The following is a 23,974-nucleotide window of genomic DNA, read 5'->3' as shown; positions in this document are numbered from 1 at the left end:
ATTTTCAAATGGCACTAGAGGCTTTTGCATCTGAACTCATCATATATTTACATATAGAACTATTTTTTTTTATTGATCAAGGACAATAAATTGATCAAATGTATGACAAAAATGTTACAAAAAGGTTTCAGTTTCAAAATTTCCTTTGAACTTTATAATTAAAAATTCAAATTTGCCATCACAGGAATAAATTACACTTTAACATATAATAAAATAGAAATAGGTTATTTTTAATAGTAATAATATTACATAACATTACTGTTTTTATTCTATTTTTGATCAAATAATGCAGTCTGGTATGCATGAGACTTTTCCAAAACATTAAAAAACTTTGAACTGTAGTGCATGTAATTTTCAGTATTGCGTTTTGAAGAATAACAAGTTTACAAAATAAAGAAAAATTCCAAACTTTTAATATTTTATAAATTTTTCTACACCCCTGTAGCTTAACCTTAAGCATCCATCAGTGGAAAGAATATTCCGTGACCGGTAGTGAGGAAAAGTCAGGTGTTCCCTGCTTATCATATCCTGCTGTCAAGAAAAGGACCAGATGAGAATCCACCCTGTGCTTGCGTTTCCTAGGACATACAGTATATAATGCAACAAACAGGAAGTCATCACTCATGCAGACCGCCATGTTAATGCAGGACAAAGATCTGCTGAAAACATTATGTACTGTCTCCGTTGGGACTGCCTTGTTTAATATGATTAACAAATATGTTTTTATCATTCTGTACATCAAGCTGACCTGTCTTTCCCATTTCTAGAGACAGACAGGCTTGGAATGGAAAAAATAAGGGAATATTATTACTGCGTATATTGTATAATGAAATTTTATTTTTGCGAATTAACATTGTGAACTGCCATAATGAATAATTGCATGAAAATTGCAATATTTAAAATCAATCAAAAATAAATAAATACAAAACTGATTACTTTTACCACAGATTTTGTTTAGAAATCACCAACCAAGAAACCAAATTAAAAAAGTTACTACTTTTTTTTTTTTTAAGTAAAGAGTAAAAGAGTTAGTATTTTAATCTGGAACAAATTAAGTCAAGATGTAACAAGACTAGAACAGAAAACCCAAATACGAAGCACTTTTAAATGAGTTAGATCTTTATTAAGTTGAATAATGTCCACCTCCCTGAACAGTAGTGTCTCACATAATTTATCCACACCGGTTAAAACACAATGAGCAACAAGCACACGTACACAGACTACTTCACAAAACATTTGCAAACCATATTGCACTCATATACATGTACATACTTGGTCAAACGCACAAATGCACAACCCTACATTATGGCCCTACAAAATTTCATGTGCAAAAATTATGAGCAAATCTGGAACTTCTTTTCATTAGAGACTCGAATGAAGCATTAATGAAAGTCTTTGAAGAATGTCAGTTTATTTCATGAGCATGAAATGATACTGTAGAATATGACAGTGTGCTTTGTACATCTCTAGTGTCTCAAATCTGATTGAGGCGGGTGTGTCTCAAGGCACCGAGGCAGCTTATAGGTTTAATTGATTGACTAAACAGGCTTAGAGGTTTAGTTAGAATCAGTGGAGATATTTCACATAAGCAAATGGGCATTCAGATCAAAGCAGATCAGATTTAAAGGAACAATACATCAAAAAGTAAAAATCCTGTCGTCCTTTAGTTGTGTCTTTTTTTTTTTACGTTAAAGGGATAGTACACCCAAAAATATCACCTCACTTTCATGTAGTTCCATTTCTTTTTTCTGCTGAACACAAAATAATATATTTTGAAAAATGTTGATAACCAAACCATTTCACTTCCCATTGATTTACATACAGGTCATACAGGTTTGGAACAACATGAGGGTTAGGAATTTTCATTTTTGGGTAAACTATCCCTTTAAATGGCAATGACCCCAAACATCAGTGTGTCTTGTACAGTAACTGATCATGAGAAGCCAAATTACAATATGTACATATATAGCAAATAATCCCTTACATTTGAGCCTTTTCTTTACACAATGCTATCACATAGATTCAGACGACTTGGAATATAGTATATAAGTCATATCTAACTACTTTTATGGTTCTTTTTGTTATTTTTGAGCTTGCATATAAAAGAGCAGTGTGACTATTTTGCTAAACACCTCCTTTTTCATCAGCCATGGAATTAAAACATGGTTTAAAATGACACGAGGGTGAGTAAATAGTGACAGAATTCTAATTTTTTGAGTACACTATCCCTTTAAAGACCATTTAGTTCAGTGCATAAAATTCTATCAATTCACATTCAGATCCTAAAAACCTGCTTGAGAAGATACGACAGCTCTAGATAACTGCTTGTCAAGGGGTGGATACAGAGGTAAAGAGTTCATTAAATGCAGATATAATAAAGTAATATAACTAAATATATTTTTAGATCCAAAGCCGCTGCTCTTTAAATGTGCATGTGAATGCAGAACTGCTCAGAAAGAGAGCTTCACATCACTTGAATAAACTGTTTTGCAGCATCATTCTTTTTTCTTCTTTGGAAATCAGACTGGAATTATATAAACACTACTATAACCCTAGTTAGTTTAGATCTGTTAGGCATTAACATATACAGAAGACTACTGACAAGGATACTAGCTCTACGGGTCCATCAAGAACACTAAACATTAAGTCTTCTGACGTGACGGCTATACAGTTTTAACAGTCTCTTGGTCAGGCTAGAAAGGACTCGCATTCATTAAAGATGCCGCCTTAACAAGAAGAGAATAACAGTTACACCTACTTATAGAAGGAATTTCACTTTTCTTGCTAGATTTTAACAGTTGTGTACTTAGAATAACAACTGATACAACGATTCAGAAAAAGATTCATGTTTTTCTGCATTAATTGACATCTCGCCCCTCCTGAGACACAGATCAATCTGATATACACTACCGTTCAAATGTTTAGGCTCAGTGACATTATTAATATTTTTTAGAATGCTTTCTGAAGGACCATGTGACACGGAAGACGGCAGATAACAGAAGTATTCAGATTTTCCATCACAGGAATAAATCACATTTCAAAATAGATAAATATTTTTTTCAAATTGTAATCAATATTACTGTTTTCATTGTACTTTTGATCAAAATAAATGCAGTCTTGGCAAGCAAAAGAGACTTTCAAAAACAACTTATTGATTCTAAACTTTTGAACAGTAGTGTAAATTGAGCGTGAAAATGAAATGCATTAAAAAGCATTTTAGTGTGTCATAACCAGGCACAATGCAACAAGTAATCGCCTGAACACAGAACAGCTAAGAAACGTGACACAATGTCAACCAATCAGAAGATAATGATGTTTAACGCAACTACCTGAAGTAGATTTTTAGACCAATGAGATTTCACTGTGGGAAAGGCTAGCAAGCAAATTGTCACAGAAACTGAAATCATGTGATCGACAAAATGTGCTGTTTTACATTTGAAATCATTCATCGCAATATGTCTGGTTAGGACACAGCGTTACAGTCATGACAGCTGAACAGATGAAACTGAAATTGTGACTGTAAAATTTGAGAGCACACATAAAACAGACTGCAGACAGCACAATTTGTTAATAAAAAATAAAACAAAAACTAAACAAAATACATACACAAGTCAAAAGAGTTGAAAAGGTGGGTCATTTTCAAATGCATTCTTTCTAGTGAAGCATAAACCACACATTTCAAAGAAGTCACAGTTTTTTTTTCTATGGTAAAGGTCGTCCAGCCATCGGTAATTCAACTGCAACCTAAATTCAAATTATACGCTTTCCCAAAATCCATCCCAATTCCAAACCAACCTTACTCTGGAACCTTTCTTTTGGAGGGAGGCACAAGATGAGCGGGCAGTTCGCTTGGAAGCTCGTGACCTTCTAGTTTGACCTTGATCAGGTGATTGGCCAGGGCAAACTCCTCATCATCGAGCATCCCATCTTTATCTATGTCAGCAAGCTTCCAGACCTTACCCAGCACAGTGTTTGGGAGCTTGGACTTCACCATCTCCTTCTTGGCATTGGCTCCAGTCACTTTGCCATTGACGGGTGAGAGAGTGTAGAAGATTTCGTCATACATAGGTTTGTCACGTGCCACCACCCATTCGACTTCATCAATGCCTTCGCCAGCTCCCTCGCCATATCCGTGTCCGAACGGCCCATTCATGGTGCCCTCGAAGGCGCCACCCTTCACCACCTGGTTGGGGCGCTGCATCTCCTCCTGACGCACCAGAACCATAAGCTGGGCGATGTCGTGGGCCAGCATGTCGTCCACGGCGTCTAGCAGCTTCATTTTCAGAGGCTGGAACTTGTTCAGATCGTGTGCTTGAAGCTGCTCCTATTCAGCGGGAAAGAAAGCAAGAAAAACACTTATAGAATGTAACAAAAGATCCTGTCAACATCTGTTGATATTTCCAGGGTAAACCAGCTCCGCTCCCTTCAGATACTCTGTTCCAGACAGGCTGTGTCAGGCTGTTGATGCTTGGCAACATGAAAAGGTTGATGCTTTGGCTTCTTTTGGAAATAGTTTCATAGGCGGAGAAGAAACATATAAACTAACTAGCCAAATTTTGTCTGAAACTCAAATTACTCAATATTAATTTGTTTATAGAGCTGTTGTATAAAAGTAACAGTAATCTAAACAGCACTTTTACGCAAGTGATTTTAAAAAGGCACGTAATCAGGTTTAGAGAGGTCCACCCAAAGCTGAAATTTATATAGTTGTTTGTTGACTTAAAAAAAATGTGGGACAAATTATGCTGATTTTGAATGTGCGCTGAAAGACCCTTTAGAAGTCCAAGTGAAACATTCTTGAATCAGCCTCGATGTTTGTTGGTTAAATTGACCTTACCTGCATTTTCTTAAGATTAGGGAAGTCTCCCGGGGAAATCTGGTGTTCCCTCTCAATGCAGCTGTAAATCTCGCCCAAGCTGTTAATCAACTCCTTCTTTTTGTTCTCCTTCCCAAAGACTGAGGGCATTTCTTTTTTCAAGGAGCTAATGATGTATGCATGGACCTGTGAGAGCACAAAAGCAAATCTCCTTGTAAGTTTATAGAACAGACGTCAGTATATTACAATTACAAAGAGCATGCCTGGGTTGTTTTTAACACTAAAAGAAGTTAAAAATATAATTAAAATGACTGAAACCCTTTGCTCAGAACCAAAACCTATAATAAATTCAAATAAAATTCCTTAATTCATAAACAAATAAATTTTATTGTGACATCTTCAATATAATTAACATTTTTGCAAAATGTTTACAAAATACTTATTCTCTGGAATACATGATTTTGATTGGTTAATTGTAATTTTTGCATATTTTTCAAATCATTGGTCATTTTGCATGTGAATGTGGTTAATTATAGGGAAAAAGATCCAAAAACAGGCTTAATTTTTTCTTTTTGGGATGTAATATGACAGAAAGATGTTTTTGCATTAGACTCTATATGTAATTTATAGCCAACAAACAAATTGAGGCATTGAATATAAAAAGATGCAGCTTTTTACTAAAGTATTCAACCCAAACAATTCATTATGAAGCTGAATAGTAGCAAGAATACACAAGATACTAAATAAATCATCAGAAAGAGGCCTGGCCCCTGGGTGGAAGGAAGGTGACTGTGATGACAGGAGGGGAAGCACATCTGTATGATCAGGGTGAGGACAGGGAGAGAACTTAAATGTTCTTTTTTAATGCATCCAGCTGGATCTAGAGATTTAAATTTAACGTTTACACTGATGGGGATAATAAAGGATTTCAAAAGTAAATGAACCGACATAGGGGTTCTTCAGTTTCCTTTTAAATGACAGCTTTATGTCTGACTACTGATTGCTGTTTAAAAACATGTGGAATCTAGTCATAGGACAGCAGCAGACATAAGATATGAAAATATTAGGGCTCAATTTAATACATAAACACTTTAGTATTTCTGAATGTAATGTGCTGAAGAATTACTGCATTAATAATATCAAAAGACACGAATGTGTTTTGCGAATACAGGCTTTAAATCGTTCTTTTGTGTTCCTTTGAAGAGAAAACGTCACAGGTTTGGAACATGAGAACAACATTTCTGAGTGAACTTCCTTTAGACGTGATTTTATAATAAGTAATTAAAGCTAGGAAGACTGCAAGATCACTCAAGGGCATTTCTAACCATGTCTTTATGGGGAACGACATTATAACTCATGATCCCTCAGTATCTTTCAGCACATTTAACAAACCCCACTAATCACCTGACCTCTGAGTCAAAGTCAAGGACTTTCTTTGCATTTTCTGGTCTAGTTTTTCAGATGTAGCTGATTACCTGCACAACTAGAATCATCTTTGAATTGCATGTTACATATATGTATTCACTTATATATATATATATATATATATAATAATAATAATAATATATTATATATATGACCCTGGACCACAAAACCAGTCTTAAGTCGCTGGGGTATATTTGTAGCAATAGCCCAAAACACATTGTATGGGTCAAAAATTATTGATTTTATTTTATGTCAAAAATCATTAGGCAAATGACAGAACATTAGCCAAATATTGTCATATCCTAACAAACCATACATCAATGGTAAGCTTATTTATTCAGCTTTCAGGTGATATATAAATCTCAGTTTCGAAAAATTTCAGATAAATGACTACTTCATGTTCTTATGGTCGTTACTAAAACAGCCCTTATATATAAACAAATCAAACTTGGATTCAAAATGACCGTAGAAGCAAATATTCTGCGCTTAATGTGGAGGAGAGAAAAAAAAAATCAATGAGTTCAATTTTAATGTAGCCGAACATCAGGGTCATGCACACAGCCACATCAGCAGACTATACAGTTTGGTAAATGGCCTCATTACTTGGGCAAATCTGCAAGATCAGACAGACAAAAGGGCCTGTAAACATGTGCGCGTCACTGCTATTACTTTTACACGAGCTATATGCTGCACCACATCAAAAACATGTTGGAACGACAACAACATTCACAGCATGTTAACTCAAATGCAGAAAGAGACCTTTTATTCTGAATCACAAAAACTAAATATTTTCCCTTGAACATCAACATATAAATCCATAAGTGCTTGTTTTGCTTTGAACAAAATTTGCTAGCCAAATTTTAAGCAGTTTGTTAGCCGTTTCCTGCTTTTGGTTTCAGTAGTGGTTTTGGTTCAGAACTTTCCAAGACTTTAGAACTTAAAGGATTAGTTCACCCAAAAATGAACGTTCTGTCATTATTGTCTGATGTTCCAAATGTTTTTTTTTTCTTTTCTGTGGAACACATCCTTTCCATATACAAGAGGAGTATGTAGTTTTTATTTTAAATGAACACTCCATTTTTATTGGAAATAGGCTCATTTTACAACTCCCCTGGAGTTAAACAGTTAAATTTTACCGTTTTTGAATCCATTCAGCCAATCTCGGGGTCTGACGGTAGCACTTTTAGCTTAGCTAATCATTGAATCGGTCTAATCATTGAATCGGATTAAACCATTAGCATCTCGCTCAAAAATGACCAAAGAGTTTCGATAATTTTCCTATTTAAAACTTGACTCTTCTGTAGTTACATCGTGTACTAAGACTGACGGAAAATGAAAAGTTGCGATTTTCTAGGCCGATATGGCTAGGAACTATACTCTCATTCCGGCGTAATAATCATGGGTGCAGCAGGCGCAATGATATTACGCAGCGCCTGAAAGTAGTCCACGGCTATATCATAACTAGTTACTTACATAGACATAGATAGACGCCCTATTCAACCAGTAGCCCCTCACTGCAGAACAAAGATCCAGGGGGCGGGGTTGGATCCACATCCAGGGGGTGGGCATGGTAGGTTTAGGGATGGGGATGGGTGGGTTTAGGGATCAAGGGGTGGAGACGGGTAGGTTTAGGTATATGTAAGGTGGGAGGAGTTGGATCTAGATCCAACCACACCCCCTGGATCTTGTGTTCTGCAGTGAGGATCATCTCTATTTGACCGCTCCAGGCTCGTAGATGCGGCCACCATCTTGGAACAGTATTTTTGACGTCATTCAACATACTGTAGGTTCGCACAGAGCCGTTGAGCCATTGAGTGTGGCATCTTTCGAATATTCAGAGATTACTATGGTGAATGACGCCAAGTATACCGCTACAATATGGCGGACGGCTTACGTATAGCGGCCAAAACAGTCGCTAATGAGGCATCTAGTATATCTATGGTTACCTAGCTGGGGACTACTTTCAGGCGCTGCGTAATATCATTGCGCCTGCTGCACCCATGGTACGGCAGCAAAGTTCCTTGATTATTACACCGGAATGATATAGTTCCTAGCCATATCGGCCTAGAAAATCGCAACTTTTCATTTTCCGTCGGTGTTAGTACATAATGTAAGTACAGAAGAGTCATGCTTTAAATAGGAAAATTATCGAAACTCTTTAGTCATTTTTGAGCGAGATGCTAATGGTCTAATCCGATTCAAAGATCTATGCTAAGCTAAGCTAAAAGTGCTACCACCAGACCCAGAGATCGGCTGAACTGATTCAAAAACGGTAAAACTCAACTGTTTAACTCTAGGGGAGTTATAAAATGAGCCTATTTTCAAAAAAAAGTGGACTGTTCCTTTAATAGCCATGGAAACTATGAATTATTGTTTGAAAAAGAGTTGCATAAAGAGATTCTTCAAATGTATTATTTTGTGTTCTGAGGAAAGAATAACAGTTTGGAGTGACATATTTTTGAATACAAAATTTCCGAAAAACACTCATGGTTCCATATTATAATGCTTTTATTTGTTTATGTCAGACTCTCATATGTCCAGATCCAGAATTTTAACTTATACTGTATATAACCTTAGTAATAGTCTAGGTGGGTCATTTGTTTGCTAGGCTACAGGTCAAATCTCATAGGCTAATGTAATAGAAGTTTACCTTAGCAAGACGAGCTCTCTTGATCAGATCGTTGAGTTTGCGAAGGGCGGCGTTACGTGGCAGTGACTGGATATCCTTGAACAGGTCTTGCTCTTCCACCTCAAAGAGTTTGCGATTGTCTGGAATCAGCAACGGATGCGACCAAAAAGAGCCGATGTAGACACGAATCACCTCAGGTGTGTTGACGATCTTCCCCAGTGACCACATGAGGGCACCGTAGACGCGCATTAACTGTTGCGTTTCGATCTGGTCGGCCTTGTTGAGCACCACGCGGATCTTGTCCTCATGGTTCTTGAGGGCCTTGATGACCTCCGAGAACTCGTCCGAGATGTCCAGCTTGTGGGCGTCAAACAGCAGGATGATGCGGTCCACACGTTCGGCGAACCACTCCAACACTGCAGCGAAGTCATAACCTGAAGGAGAGATTGGAAAAGAGATTGATATCCTGTCCAATATTTACGGTTCACAAAGTTTTCGCACCGGATGGATGCTCGCACGAGAGCGAAGAGGCAGCCAGCCAATCAGAACGGGCAAAATGACCTTGTTAGACCTGGCGCTCAACAGTACTGAAGCTGCTGACTCTCTTCCAAGTATCGTTAAAATGCTCAGGCCTGTTGCGGTTTTTATGATCTAATGTCTGCCAGTTAATGGCTTCTGCAGCTCAACTTCACTCCCTCTCCAGAGATACAGAGAGTCAAACAGCAAGTTCACCATTCAAGAGAACAGCAAGATGATGATTTTTTTTAAACCAAGGCTGCATTACATAGAATATTATGGAAATATTTTAACTAAATAATGCATTTGGTGAATTTTGGTTAAAGTATTGAAATTTGTACGCATACAATGTCTTTATGATTCAGAATGGCTGTTTTTGAGTCTGGCTCTCATTTTAAGAAGCCGCAGACTCTTGTGAAGGAGCGTAAAACTAGCTTTTACATTATCTGGGTGACTGCACATTCAACTTCCTAGCTGCTGCGATTTGGAAAATAAAGAAAACCAAAATCCTCCAAATGAAACCTGTGGGCTAATTAGTTTTGTAATGCATGATATGAGATCTCCACATCCATTTGCGCTGCTGCTGTGCAACCAGGAAAATGGTTATGACAATGCAATACTGCTAAAATGAATCAAAAGTCACGCCACTGTGTCCGAACCAGCCTCAACAGGAGATTGCTTTTAGTTGGGACAGACAAATCTCATAGCAACCGGTTAGGACACTGTGTGCTCGTGACAAGAAAATCATAACTTTGCTAGAGAAAATAAAGTTCAGACTGACAGAAGAAAAACCTTGAGTTAATCAGTACTTAAAAAAAGAAAAAAAAAGGTCCTCTCGGTCCACCTAGGCTACATGCCTACATTTGCTCCGCTCAGTGTTGTTAGGGTTTCCTAAAACTAAAATTATTACACAAATTTGGACACACCTGTTGGAAAAAATGGTTTATGAATAAACGTAGTGTGTAATAAGTTGTAATTTTCCACCCTGGAACATTAAGTTGAAAGACATCTGAAATGAGGAAAGGTGATGATGATTCTGACCAGGCTCTGCTGTTGAGTCAAGCTGTAATTTTTTTCTGATGTATATCTTCTGATCTTGACTGAAAAGGAGTATATTTCCAAAGCTGGCAGTTCTGTTGGGAGGAATTAGTGTGTTAATATTTCAAATCAGTGACATGGAATATGGCTGATATAGCCATTTCTTCCACAGGAAGATCCCATGCCTACAGGAATGGGGTGGACCATTCCTTCCGATTTGGCAGTTTCACATGAGGAGGCTTTATTGTCACCTGCAACAGTGTGGTTTGTCTTTTCAACAAATTTTAAATCTTTATCCAGAATTATCGTAACGTCAGACTGAGGACTAGTCAACTCAATAAAGGTCTAAGAAAGACAACATCTACAGTAACAGACACATGAGACAGTGTCATTGAGAGCAGGACAATAACAGCGGTGAAACTGGGCTTGGTATTACAGCTGTGATTATATTGTTTCAGAGGGACAGATCTGAGGGTTAATATCAGGAGGCCCTGTGATTTCACAGCACGTCTGGAGTGGAGCGGTGCTGGAACTTCATTGGTGTAATAAGCTGCAGGTGTTAACAGTAGTTTGGCAGTATCTACAATACCTCCGTATGGACATTTATGCAGGCAGCTATAACCAAAGCCATCTTCTGTTGCAACTGTTCATGGAGAGAGAAAGATACAAAGATGTCAAATTACAGTAACACAGGAAAAAAGGATAGACTTAATTAGAAATGTTTCAGATTCTTCCTTGACTGACAGAAGTGAAAGTTTAGGTAGTTCATGGCACTAGAAAGAAAAACAGTCTGGTATGAACTGATGAAAAAACAAAACGAAAGACATGAATAAAAGAACATGAAAAAAGGAAATGGTTTTGGTTGACGCTGTGTTGCGTTTGCACTCTGCAACATCCTGAAGTGTGATGAAGATGCTAAAAAGGATATAACTAAAAGAACGTACAAAATCAAATCCATAATCATAAACTGACAACTGGTAACTCAACTTTTTAAATTTTCATTAAAAGATACAATTAATTTGTCCAGGAATCAGTGGTCGTGCTGTTTTTGATTCACTAAAAAAGTGACATAAGTATTAGACTACTAGTTGTGCTGGATGGTTCACTGAAAATAACCAGATCATGAGAGTCATTTGTTTATGAGTCATACTACACAGGTTGTGCAGAATGTTACTGGTTCACTGAAACAAACCAGCTTATAAGAGTCATTTGTTTGCGAATCAGACTACACTGGTCACTTGGTATGTTGTGTTTTGCACACAGTAAATTAATAATAATATTCAGAAAATGTTTGTTTACACCAATTGTGATGTGACTAAATGACACCAAGTTTAATGCTGAATAATGCAAAAGTCAACAGGCTATCATTTAAGTTAATTCCATTGTAATATAGCTACAAGGTGTTTCAACGTATTGTTGCAATATGAGCCTAACCTTTTTCCAATTAAACACAAACAGCAGCAGGTGTGCGCTTTTGAGTTCTATGTGGTTCAGAGCCGAGGCATTATTTAACAGCATGCTACTACAACAAAACAGTAATGCCATTAAATGAACCTTAACCACAAACAGAGCGATTTAAGTGACCACTGCTCATCTACAAACCTACACAATCATCTGTTACACAGTCAGTTGAACATATAATACAACAGAACCACTCCAGTGATTGGATTTGGCAGACAGTATTTCCTGGAGGAAATGAGGGCTATTTCACAGCACCTGCCTGTGGTGGAGGTAGAGGAGAGCTGCGAATGATAAAGCAGCTCTTGGGAGCAGCACTGGCACGTGGTCAATGGAGCTTTACAGCTGCACGTTCAGAAACACGCTGCACTGCCAAACCCTTGATAACGGAGTAGAACAGAGAGAATGGCATAATGGGTCCCGCAGTATTACAGTGATGAAAAATTAAATGATGAGGCTAATGGCCATTCTCTACTAATGACTCTCTATGCAGAGGTGTAACTAGGATCATATGGGCCCATATTATACACAGAGAGAGAGAGAGAGAGAGAGAGAGAGAGAGAGAGAGAGAGAGAGGGGAGAGAGAGAGAGAGAGAGAGAGAGAGATGCGGTGTTGATGTTTGACAGACAAAGCAGTAGCAAATGCTTTCTGTGAGATGCTGTTCTTGTAATGGATGCATGAAAAAGTGCTGATGGGTGTCAGAACTGTATACTGTAGTAGATGTTATTTAATGGAGTGATCTGGGTGGGGAACTGTCTCTCCATGTTGGTGATGATCTATACACTACAGCTTCAGATCGATCAGGTTCTGCAGTGATACTGTATCCAAGCCAAATTATGATTCTATATGAAATTCCCTATTCACTCTGATACTGCAGCTTAAATTAGTCCTGAACCGTCCACTCAGTCCGTCTGACAGGAAGAATCTATCTGACTGACATGTGAAGTCCTTACACTACTGTTCAAAGAATTGGGTTCAGTAAGATTTTAAAAAAAAACTTTCATGTTTTCCCTAAACATATTATGTGTGTGCATGTAAAATACTAAATGAAAAATGAAAATGCTTGTTTTGCACTTTTGCTATGTTAATACATTAATACTATTACTATTACTAATACAATTACAAATTATTTTGCTAGCCTAACAATATTCGGTAAGTCGAACTGAAAATGTTCAGTATTAGTGAAGTGAAGTGACATTCAGCCAAGTATGGTGACCCATACTCGGAATTCGTGCTCTGCATTTAACCCATCCAACGTGCACACACACAGCAGTGAACACACACACACCGTGAACATACACCCGGAGCAGTGGGCAGCCATTTTATGCTGCAGCGCCCGGGGAGCAGTTGGGGGTTCGGTGCCTTGCTCAAGGGCACCTCAGTCGTGGTATTGAGGGTGGAGAGAGCGCTGGACATTCACTCCCCCCACCTACAATCCCTGCCGGTCGGAGACTCGAACCCGCAACCTTTGGATTACGAGTCCAACTCTCTAACCATTAGGCCACGACTTCCCCTACAATATCCCTAATTAGTGTTAAATCTTATTATAATATTATTTTACATAAGAAAATAATACTATATTTAAAACATTAAAAAAAAAATCTAAAACTTTATTTTCAGGTTTTAAATTTAATTTTGAATCCCAGAATTTAAATCTGGTCTTGGACTCTCTTTTATGTTTTCTGTAATGCACTTTATAAAAACTAAAAGATGATATGAAAAAACTGACCAACTACAGAATTCTGTACAAGCTAGCCAATCAGACAGGACAGTTTCAGCCAGTTCTTGGGTGTTTCTGTGTGCAATATGTATTAAACAGAGATCATGAATGGTCTGTGGGTGTGCCGTATGGGACTAAGGCTGAGTAGAAAAACAACATCAGCATCTAATTACAGACACACAGACACAGTATGTATAAACATGAACACATGCACCTGGATGAAAACACCTGACCAAAGGATCCTTTGAGAAATCTTATCTTATTGATTTGATTCAGTTCATATGCACCAGTCTACAGAAAAACAAAACAAGATAAACTGCCTGTAGCTAATATGAACGAGTAGGTTCCTCCCTATAATCTCATGTGACTGCTGGAGAAATTCCACAGGCCTGCTTGACATAATCAAAGAACAGAGGACGCATGACAGACATTTTCTCATTAGGTCCTGCTAAAAACAACCATCACACCGACATGTAAATAGACTTTTGGAGAGTAAAATGGGAGGAGAAACAAAGCAGACAGCAGGAATGGAAATATAACCAACCTGGTTCTGACTTGGATTCTTGAAGGTCAGCATTAAATGAAAATGCAAACGAAAACTAGAAAGAGATTTGGCAATAGAAACTTTCACATTCTCAGCTAAAACAATTTATTTAGTAAATTCAGGAACTCTCGTCAGCTGGTACAGAACTACATCTCATGAAAATCATTCCGTTTGAAGTATTTTTTTATTTTTATTAAATGAACCAGTTCTCGATTCCAAACCCTAAAAGAGACAGACGGTGAGAGAAAGTTTAAAAAATAACTTTTGCAGCAGCAGCACATGCTTAGATCCGGTGTTCAAACAAGAAGAAAGATCGCTAAACGCTACAAGATTAATGCGATGAGTAGCAGAATGCAGTTTGGTGTGAAGATACAATAGTTGTCATGAAACTGCTTGCTCTTCTCACATGCACTCATGTGTGAGAACACCCGAAATGACTTAATCCACAACTCAATAGCAACTTTAAAAGCTCACAAACATCATGCTCACTGCGAACAATAGCTCTAAAGCTAGAGCTAAGCAGCCATAGACTAGAACACACACCAGTATCACTCGTTCACTGGATGCTGTAGTATTTGCCACTGCATAATACATACCCTTTCAAATATTATAACAATATTGTGCATTATTGCATTTATTTTGTGCTCCAGTGTGCATCTATTTGACACACTTCCACTTTGTTTTCTACATAGGCTCGTGCATCACATGACGACTAATTTCACTGCCAAATTAAAGCACTTACTTTTAAAACTAAATTTACTGCTTTCAGCGCAAACAAGAGCTACTAAATATTCGCCCACTTAAATCACATCTGAAATGACCTTGTAGAGCCCGGCTCTTGGCTCTGCCCTCGGAAACATGAGTGTATATAATCCTCGGGCTGTATCAGTTCAGTCTGTGAGGCTGAGTGCAGCAGGAGGAGAGTGACCGGGTAAAATGAAAAGTGCTGATGCCTGGAAGCCCAGCGGTAATACTATGGGCCGCTCGGCTGCAATGGACTTTTTTGAATGAGCGATGAAGTAACCATTTGCTAAACAAGCTTACTGTTATGAGGGTTCAGTGATTCAACTAGAAGCGACATTGTATAGTAATTTTTATACTGTATCACTAAAATTGTCAAAACATACGCTAAGCTTAAGAGTCAAAACTTGTAAGCAAAAAATGTACTTAAACCAAATAAGTTTAAATCAAATAAATTCAAAATATCTGCCAAACCTGATATCCATTACAAGTGGCAAACCAGAGAACGAAAAGAAGCACACATCCACCATCCTTTGATACAATACACTTGAAAAGTGTATAACTATAGACAAAATTTTGTTTTATGTACCATTTTCACATTATAAGGCCTGCACGAGGTCTTGTCTCTGTCCTTACAGTTTACAAGCCAAAACAGCATCATCTTGATAAAGCCTCGTCTCTCATCATATTCAACACAGACTTTCAACACATCACAATTAAAAACAGATTGAAACTGCAGTTACACAATGCACCAACATACTGTTGCTTTTCATGAGAAAGTCACGAAGACATCATGAAAAAATTATAAATCGCTTTTTTCCCCCAGTATAGCGATCAAGTGAACTCATTGGTGGTTAGAGTTTCCTAAAGAAATATTTTTTCAGTTGATGCCACAGGGAACAAGAACAAGTATTCAAATTTGAAATCCGAGATCACATGATCTTCTTATGCTGTTGTACTGTGAAAACATTCTAGAACTAGTATAACCAAACACAACATACTAAACCATTAAACCAAGTTATACTAAAGTGTGCAATGAATAACTTTAAACCTCCAACCTTTAATATTTGATTACTTCATGCAAAATATTACAAATAAAATGCAAAACCAAAACAGGAAAATAACGTATATTAAAATATAGGTTTGGCGAATCTTAAGGTTTCTACAAAAATATTAAGCAACCGTTTTTAACATTAGGAATAATAGTAAATGTTTATTGAGCAGCAAATCACCATATTAGAATGATTTCTGAAGGATCATGCGACTGGAGTAACAGCTGCTGAAAATTCAGCTTTGCAACCACAGAAATAAATTACATTTTAAAATGTATGCAAATAAAACAGTTATTTTAAATAGTAATAACATATCACTATATTACTGTTTTTACTGTATTTTTGACCAAAGCAGCCTTGACAAGAATAAGAGACTTCTTTTATAAACAATACAAAATCTTACCGGCCCTACATTTTTTAAAAGGTAGTATTTATATCGTAATAGTTCCTGATTCAGATGATATTTATCTTCTGTGCACAAGCATGTTGATGCATTTTGGCAGTCAAGTTACCTCTGCTGATCCTTTGTTTCTCTCCGCTCAGGATTCCTGGAGTGTCAATCACACTGATGCTCTCCAGAACAGGGTTGGGAAGCTGGGCACACACAAACCTGAGGGCCAACACAAACAAACCAGAGTCACACTCAAGGACACTGCAGACGTCTTACAAGCACATGACTGGCACACTAACCACCAGTTTCCACTACTGATTTGAGATTGTTCTCTCTACACTTTTTTTGAAGTAAAAATATACACGTACCATATACACACATATACATACATACATATACATATATATATATATATATATATATATATATATATATATATACACATACACATACATCCATACACGGAGTAAAACAAGCTCTGATTTCACACTGCAAAAAAGTCCAAAATATCCAAAACTGCGAAGTCATAGTAACTTGGCATAAAGGCATGGAGAAGAATGCCATAAATCATTATTTTGTTTCCATCTACGACTGTAGTTTGACCAAGTTGGACATAGTAAAACATAGAAACCGAGACAGACTTCACATTTTTACAGCATGAGAAAAAAGTCTGCTCTGAAATGCTTTAATAGCAAGCCAGAAACTAGTATGCATGGCTTTTGTGGCTTAGTGTGTGAACTAGGCCCAACAAAAAGTGTGTCATGTTTTGGAGTGAATCGTTAAGGACCTCAGGCTAGGGAAACATTTTCCTAACATTATTTATTCTCATGTTGACAGTCCCTACTATAACAAATTTGATGTGTAATTCTATGTACTAGTTTACACCATGTGCACTGAGCTGCTGCTATTTGTGAATTCATAAATTATATACATCTCTAAAAATAAATCTGAAAACCAGGGCAGTTGTCTCAGGCATTTCAAATTACATAAACCCACAGCCAAACAGGGTGCATGACAAGTACTATCTCACGAGCGTGTTTACTATCCCCATGCACCAAAACGTGGAGAAAAAAGTGCATGAAAAAAAGTGCATTTCTTAGCATAACTCAGATGTTAAAGGAATAGTTCAAACAAAAATTTAAATGGACTATTTAGTCCCCATTTACATTCATATGGACATTCTTTTTTCTGGTAAACACAGATATTCTGAAGAAAGTTTGGAACAGAAAATGATAACAGTACTTCCATTTCTGTTTGAACTTTTCCTTTAAAGTTGCTGCTCTTTCTGACAGAATTACATGAAAAATATTCAAAAATATGCAGGCTTTGCAATTGCAAAAGGCGAAGAGACAATTTTCTCAAGAGTTTCTGCTGATTTGCACAACAAGTAGCGCAGCCTGCCAAACCATCAGACTACGAAGTACAGCAAAGACCACCTGCAAAAATAATCACATGCACGGTTTTATAAAGGACTGTCACTCTTATCGCACACACTTTTACAGCTGTAGAATTTTCAGACTGTGAATGACAGCCTGTTTAACAATATGCTGGTGAGCTTGATGGTATCATGTCTTCTGTTGCTCAATCACGTGACGGGAGGTCAGTGGATCAGACAGCATGAGGAAACTCAATCAAGAGAAGGAATGTTGCCTAGAATCCGCCCCCCTCTGTGACATCATCATAAGACAGGAAGACCATGTTACATATGCAAAGCTTTGCCCAGACTAAAGCTCTAAACGTTTCACTCGAAAGTTAAACATGAGAACAAAAATAAAACACTGTTTTATTATTGCTTTAATCCCACCTGTTAAGGAAGGCATTGCCAAAGGCGTTGAGTTTCCGAAAGGGTTTTTTGGGATCCACTACCAGCGCATTTCCTGGTATTAGTCCCTCCGTGGTGCCGTGCATCACTGCTATGAAGGAGTCAGTTGTAGGTTCAGGACCGATCCGCATACCAGGGAAGTCCTGCTCCAGAAGATATCTATAAAAAAAAAAAAAAAAAGATGATTCAGATGCCTGTAAACACTTCTGATAGCCATTATCATGTGTAAAATATGATAATTATGTTGTTGATTTCAGAAAGTTTGATTTAAAATAGTTTCAGTTGAAAAAATACTGTGAATTCAATATATATGTGTAGCATTTTTACATATAGAGTCCAAGAACACATGTAATAAAAGCTTCTTATCTGCACTTTTTCTAATTTAACTTTTTTTTATTTTTAACATAATTTTGTTTTAAAAATTTGAATAAGAATCTTAAATATGACAACCATTTTATGTCATAAATTTTAGATTTAAAAATTCTAAAATTCTTAAAAAAAAATCTAAATTCTAAAACATTTAGTTATAACTTTTATAAAATGTTTTTTTTTTTTACTGTATTCCCATGTTTACATGAAAAAACATGTGTTCTCAGACTTTTGGAACGTGTATCCACTCTTTGGTGTCCATTGGTGTCTTATATATTGTATTCTTTCATTTAATTTTATTATAATTGATCAAAAGTGAGAGTAAATACATTTCTGAAGCAACAAAAAAAAATTACATTTCAACTAAATGTTGTTTTGAATTTTCTGTTTGTCAAATAATCCTGAAAAAAAAAAATGTATAACAGTTTCCACAAAAATATTAAGCAACTTTTTCAACATTGATAATAGAAATAAATGTTTCTTGAGCACAAATCAGTATATTTGAATAATTTCTGAATTCAACACTATGTTCACATGATTCAGATGAGTTCTGCTGCTGTTGAAAGGAACACTGTTAAGATCACACTCTAACGGAGAATGTGAGTTTACTAAGATACTCTTCTCAGCACAGAGCCATTCAAACAGACCCTGCTGTGGACATGTGACGGCACTGAGACTGTTTGGAATACAGCGTAGGTCAAAATGACAGTCTGAGTAACTACAGGACACTTGGCTTCAACTGAGAACTTATTAGCTGCAGTTTATGCCAGTAACACAAGTGTAACACAAAGTGTAAACATGACACTGGTGTCATTTATGATAGGATGTTTTGCCATGACCAATATATCTAACACAGAGGAAGTTATGTATTGCTTTTCTGTAACCCACTCTTACAATCATTCCAGCGAAATCTGTCCTCACTTCACAATATTTACAAAAAATTTGAGCAACTGTTCACCAAATCAGCACCAAATCATCATATTACAATGATTTCTGAAGGCTCATGTGACACTGAAGACTGGAGTAATGGCTGCTTACAAAACAGTTACAAAACCCCTGGACCGACAGTGGTGGATGTAGGGATGAAATATTATGTGACACGGTCAGCTAGAATGATTGCTCCCACATCTCAAAATGACTGGACATGAGCATCTTCAGCTCTTTTTAAAACAAAGTGCAAAATGGCCATGAGCCAAGCTTTTGTATTATGCAACCATGTTGAAAAGATTCAATGTTAAGCACGAAACTTCCCCTGACATTATAATAAAGTGTTTCATGGGCTTTCTCACATTCATAAAGCATACACAGAAAGTTGAGCTTATTTACTTTCAGTTATGTGTTCAGTCAGCAGAACAGCCGCTGTCTCCACTGAGGCTCTCACGAGCCTGGTGAATAATACACAGGAGGAAAGAGAGCTAGAGCGAAAACGAGGAGGCACATTTGTTAGTGCCAGTGCAGGACAATACCTCACTCTCACATTTAACACTCACCTCGAGTAAAACCTCAGCTCAGTTACTCCAAAAAAATCCAAAAATAATATGATTATGAATTGACTACAGCTATATGACATGACATTGAATGGCGGTAAAGAATTAGAAAATACATCCACTACTGTTTAGAAGTTTGGGGATAGTGATTTTTTAAGATGCATTTATTTGATTAAAAATATAGTAACACTGCAGTGTTGTGAAAGCTTATTATAATTTGAAATAACAGTTTTGTTAATATTTTAAATGATACTTTATTTCTGTGATGACAAAGCTGAATTTTCATAAGTTTTTCATGAGAATTTTCACTCCAGTCTTCCATGTCACATCAAAAATGATTCTACTACGCCGATTTGATGCTCAAGAAATAAGTATTATTAGTATAAATTGGGCAGCTTAGTTATGTGGAAACTATGCTTTTTGGGGGGATTCTTTGAGTAATAGAAAGTTCAAAAGAACAGAATTTATTAGAAATATTTCTTTTTTTTGTAATGCAAAAATATTTACTGTCACTTTCAATACACTTAATGGAATTGTACAGCTTGTAGTAAAAATATCTACAATTTATCAAACTCAGAATCACATAGACCTACAAAAATGTTCAAATAAAAATGTTACTATCACACTTGCTTAATAAGTAATAACTCTTGAGCAATTTATTAATCTTTTCATTCAGAATAATCTACCGTTTTTGTTGTTGTTGTAATGACCACAAGGGTCCTTCTTAAAAGGATATCTGGCATGTCTCCATCCACATTTCTATCTCTTAGCTTTTCTACATTCTGGAACCTATTAGTGACAAGTTACTATGGCAGTGCTGGAGTCATTAGAAGTGTCTCTCGTTGCCTGGTGATTTTTAGTAGTTTGTTGCCTTTCATTTTGGACCAAAGTAGACCCGTAAGCCTTAAATTACCCAGCAGACAACCATCACACCACAGCAGCGACATTGTGTCATACAGATACATCTTAGAGCTGGAGCCAGGTAACCGTCTCTGTCTAAGCTAAAATTATAGTACTATGTTAAGAACTTTGTTTAGCATGTAACATCAAGATCTGTATTTAGTGAACACAGAAATAGGTTCTCATGTAAACAGATTAATGACATCAGAAGTCATTAAAAAAGAAATTGACATGAGAAGTTTAAGCCAAAATGTTTAATCTATTTACATGCTTCTCAAACAGATGAATGAATCTTGCTTTGATAAAACTTTTGTAAAGGTACACATGTGTTCTATCTATATAAATAAGTCCTCCTGGTGAACTGACGAGGAGCCATTAACAATCCTATGGGATTGTGAGGAATCTCACATGAACTTGCAAAATTGGTTTTTGATGTTACAAATGTGATTGCTACAGTTGTTCAAATATATACAAAATATTGAAGAGGTTGTGTTTGAGATTTTAATTAATCATAAATGGGGCAATAGTCTCAGATTTTACTGAAATTCTGTGTTCTTCAGAGCTTCTCACAGTTTTGAAAAAAAATGTTTCACCAAAACGAGATGTATTCTGTTAAGTATTATAATATTATTATAATATATGATCATGAATGACGTTATAACATTACATTAAATACTATATAAAGCATCAGAAGTGACATAAATATTATAAAGTATTTTATGTTTTCACTACATACTACTCATATAATGCATTTTATAATGGTTGTGCATGTACGAAATATTATAAAGTGCTAGATTATATAGTTTCCTGACTGGTGTCTCTTTTTAGGGCTCAGGACACCAGCAACTGTTTCACAGGAGCCAAAACTAACATCTTACCTTATGAAGCTGGTTTTGCCAGTGGAATACTGTCCCACCAGGAGAACCATGGGCTTATTGTCAAAATCTGCATCCTCCAAAGCTGGTGAGTGAAACTCGTGGAATTTGTAGTGTTCCTCCAGTGGAAGCAGTTTGGTTTTGTAAAGCTTCTTGAGTCCTTCACTGACAGTCTGGAAGACCTCTGGATCTTTCTTTCTCCTGTCATCGGTACCCAACCAGCTGAACATGATGCAACTCGAGTAACTTATAGGTATCCTTAGAATATATGTGTTGATCTTGGATAATTATTTTACAATATGCACAAATGCGCAGAAGATCTACTGTAGCCTATTCAAATGAATGGATTTGTACTGACGTCGATGTATATTAAGAGTCCATTGAAATTGTTCCCTTGTCTCTAGGCCACTCACGACACAAAATAATTACAAAATACACATAATTACAAAATATGATGCATTATATAATATTCTGTTTATATGTTACGGACGAAAACATGGCCAAACAGGCAGCCTTTCATTCAAGCTTTGTTGGAATAAAAGCGCGCGTCACTAGAGGCTACAATGTATCACTCAGCAAATGCAGGAGACACAATAGCTATTATGAAAGAGAAAAGAAAACGAGCGCCAAATCCTCCAATAGAGCAGATTCACTCACGGTGACAGGCGTCCACAGGCTTCCCACTGCAGCGGATTTAAATGCCAGTGCGCTGAAGAAACCCGACACTGGAGGAAATGCCCCACTGGCAAAGCCCCACCCCAGAAAACAAGAGCTCCAGTCAGGGATGCAGCGCCATTGTAGCGGATGGTGATGGTTGGTACTGCTGCTACTGCTCTCCTCCAGAGATTTCTATTTACATCAGCAAAGTGATATGGATATTATATGATATGATATACGATACGATACGATACGATACGATACTATAATATAATATATAATATAATATAATAATGCCCCAGAATCCCCACAACCCTACTGGACATATGATTTAGAAAATGTATACAATATTCTAAAATATTAGAATGAGATTTAGATGAGATTTTGAAAAATATATAATATAATATAATATAGGATCAGAATCAGAATCAGAATCAGAAAGAGCTTTTATTGCCAAGTATGCTTGGGCATACAAGGAATTTGTTTTGGTGTCATAAGAGACAACAACGACACACAGACAATAAAAATAAGATGAGAATAAAACAAATACACATATGTAAATATAAATAAACAAAAAAATTAAAAAGAAAAATCATTTGAAACATAAATTGTATGTACAGATGTGCTATAGATGACAGAATGAAATAGAGTAGAAGGAGATGCAGGGATGTACTGGAATGGAGGTGGTAGCAAATAAATATAAGGCTATTGCACATTGTTATTGCATAATGGGGGGGGGGGGGGGGGGGGGCATTGAACTGTTCATAATTTGGATTGCCTGGGCGAAGAAACTGTTCTTGTGTCTGGCTGTCCTGGTAATTGGGGCTCCGTAACGCCGGCCACATGGCAAAAGTTCAAAAAGGGGATGACTTGGATATGAGGGATCCAGAATGATTTTCTGAGCCCTTTTCCTCACTCAGAATGTATACAGTTCTTAAAGGGTGGGCAGGGGGGCACCGATAATAAGTTCAGCAGTCCGAACCGTTCTCTGTAGTCTTCTGATCCCTGATTTTGTAAAAGAGCCAAACCAGATAGTTTTTGAAGTGCACAGGACAGACTCGATGACGGCTGAGTAGAACTGTTTCAGCAGCTCTTGTGGCAGGTTAAACGTCCTCAGCTGGCGAAGGAAGTACAACCTCTGTTGGGCTTTTTTTTTACAATGGAGTTGATGTGAGTGTCCCAATTCAGGTCCTGAGAGATGATGGATCCCCGGAACTTGAACGTCTCCACTGCAGTCACAGTGCTGTCTATGATGGTGAGTGGGGAGAGTGCAGGGGGGTTTCTCCTGAAGTCCTTGATCATCTCCACTGTTTTGAGTGTGTTGAGCTCCAGGTTGTTAAGACTGCATCAGACAGTCAGCTGCTCAACCTCCTGTCTGTAAGCAGACTCGTCGCCATTCTGAAAACTTCAGGAACTTGACAGAGGGGTCTTTAGAGGTGCAGTCGTTGGTGTACAAGGAGAAGAGCAGTGGGGGGAGAACACATCCTTGAGGGACACCAGTGTTGGTGGAGCGGCTGTTTGACATGAATTTCC

The 23,974-nt window shown here is 37.1% G+C and overlaps 1 protein-coding gene across 1 annotated transcript; it reads right to left on the bottom strand.

The window, feature by feature from the left end:
* Positions 1-1,098: 1,098 nt before the first annotated feature.
* Positions 1,099-22,496, bottom strand: LOC306844046 (EH domain-containing protein 3-like). The gene is made up of 6 exons (XM_079375887.1): positions 21,788-22,496; positions 18,136-18,312; positions 16,453-16,550; positions 8,892-9,304; positions 4,838-5,002; positions 1,099-4,324 (listed from the first exon to the last, which is right to left on the bottom strand). The coding sequence occupies exons 1-6, from the start codon at positions 22,012-22,014 to the stop codon at positions 3,797-3,799; spliced, it is 1,608 nt and encodes a 535-aa protein (XP_079232013.1). The 5' UTR covers positions 22,015-22,496; the 3' UTR covers positions 1,099-3,796.
* Between the last annotated feature and the right edge of the window lie 1,478 nt (positions 22,497-23,974).

The sequence above is a fragment of the Barbus barbus genome (genome assembly GCF_936440315.1).
Source record: "Barbus barbus genome assembly, chromosome: 24".
Lineage (NCBI taxonomy): Eukaryota > Metazoa > Chordata > Actinopteri > Cypriniformes > Cyprinidae > Barbus > Barbus barbus.
The sequence above is the reverse complement of the archived record's forward strand: the minus strand, read 5'-3'. Positions and strand labels throughout refer to the sequence as shown.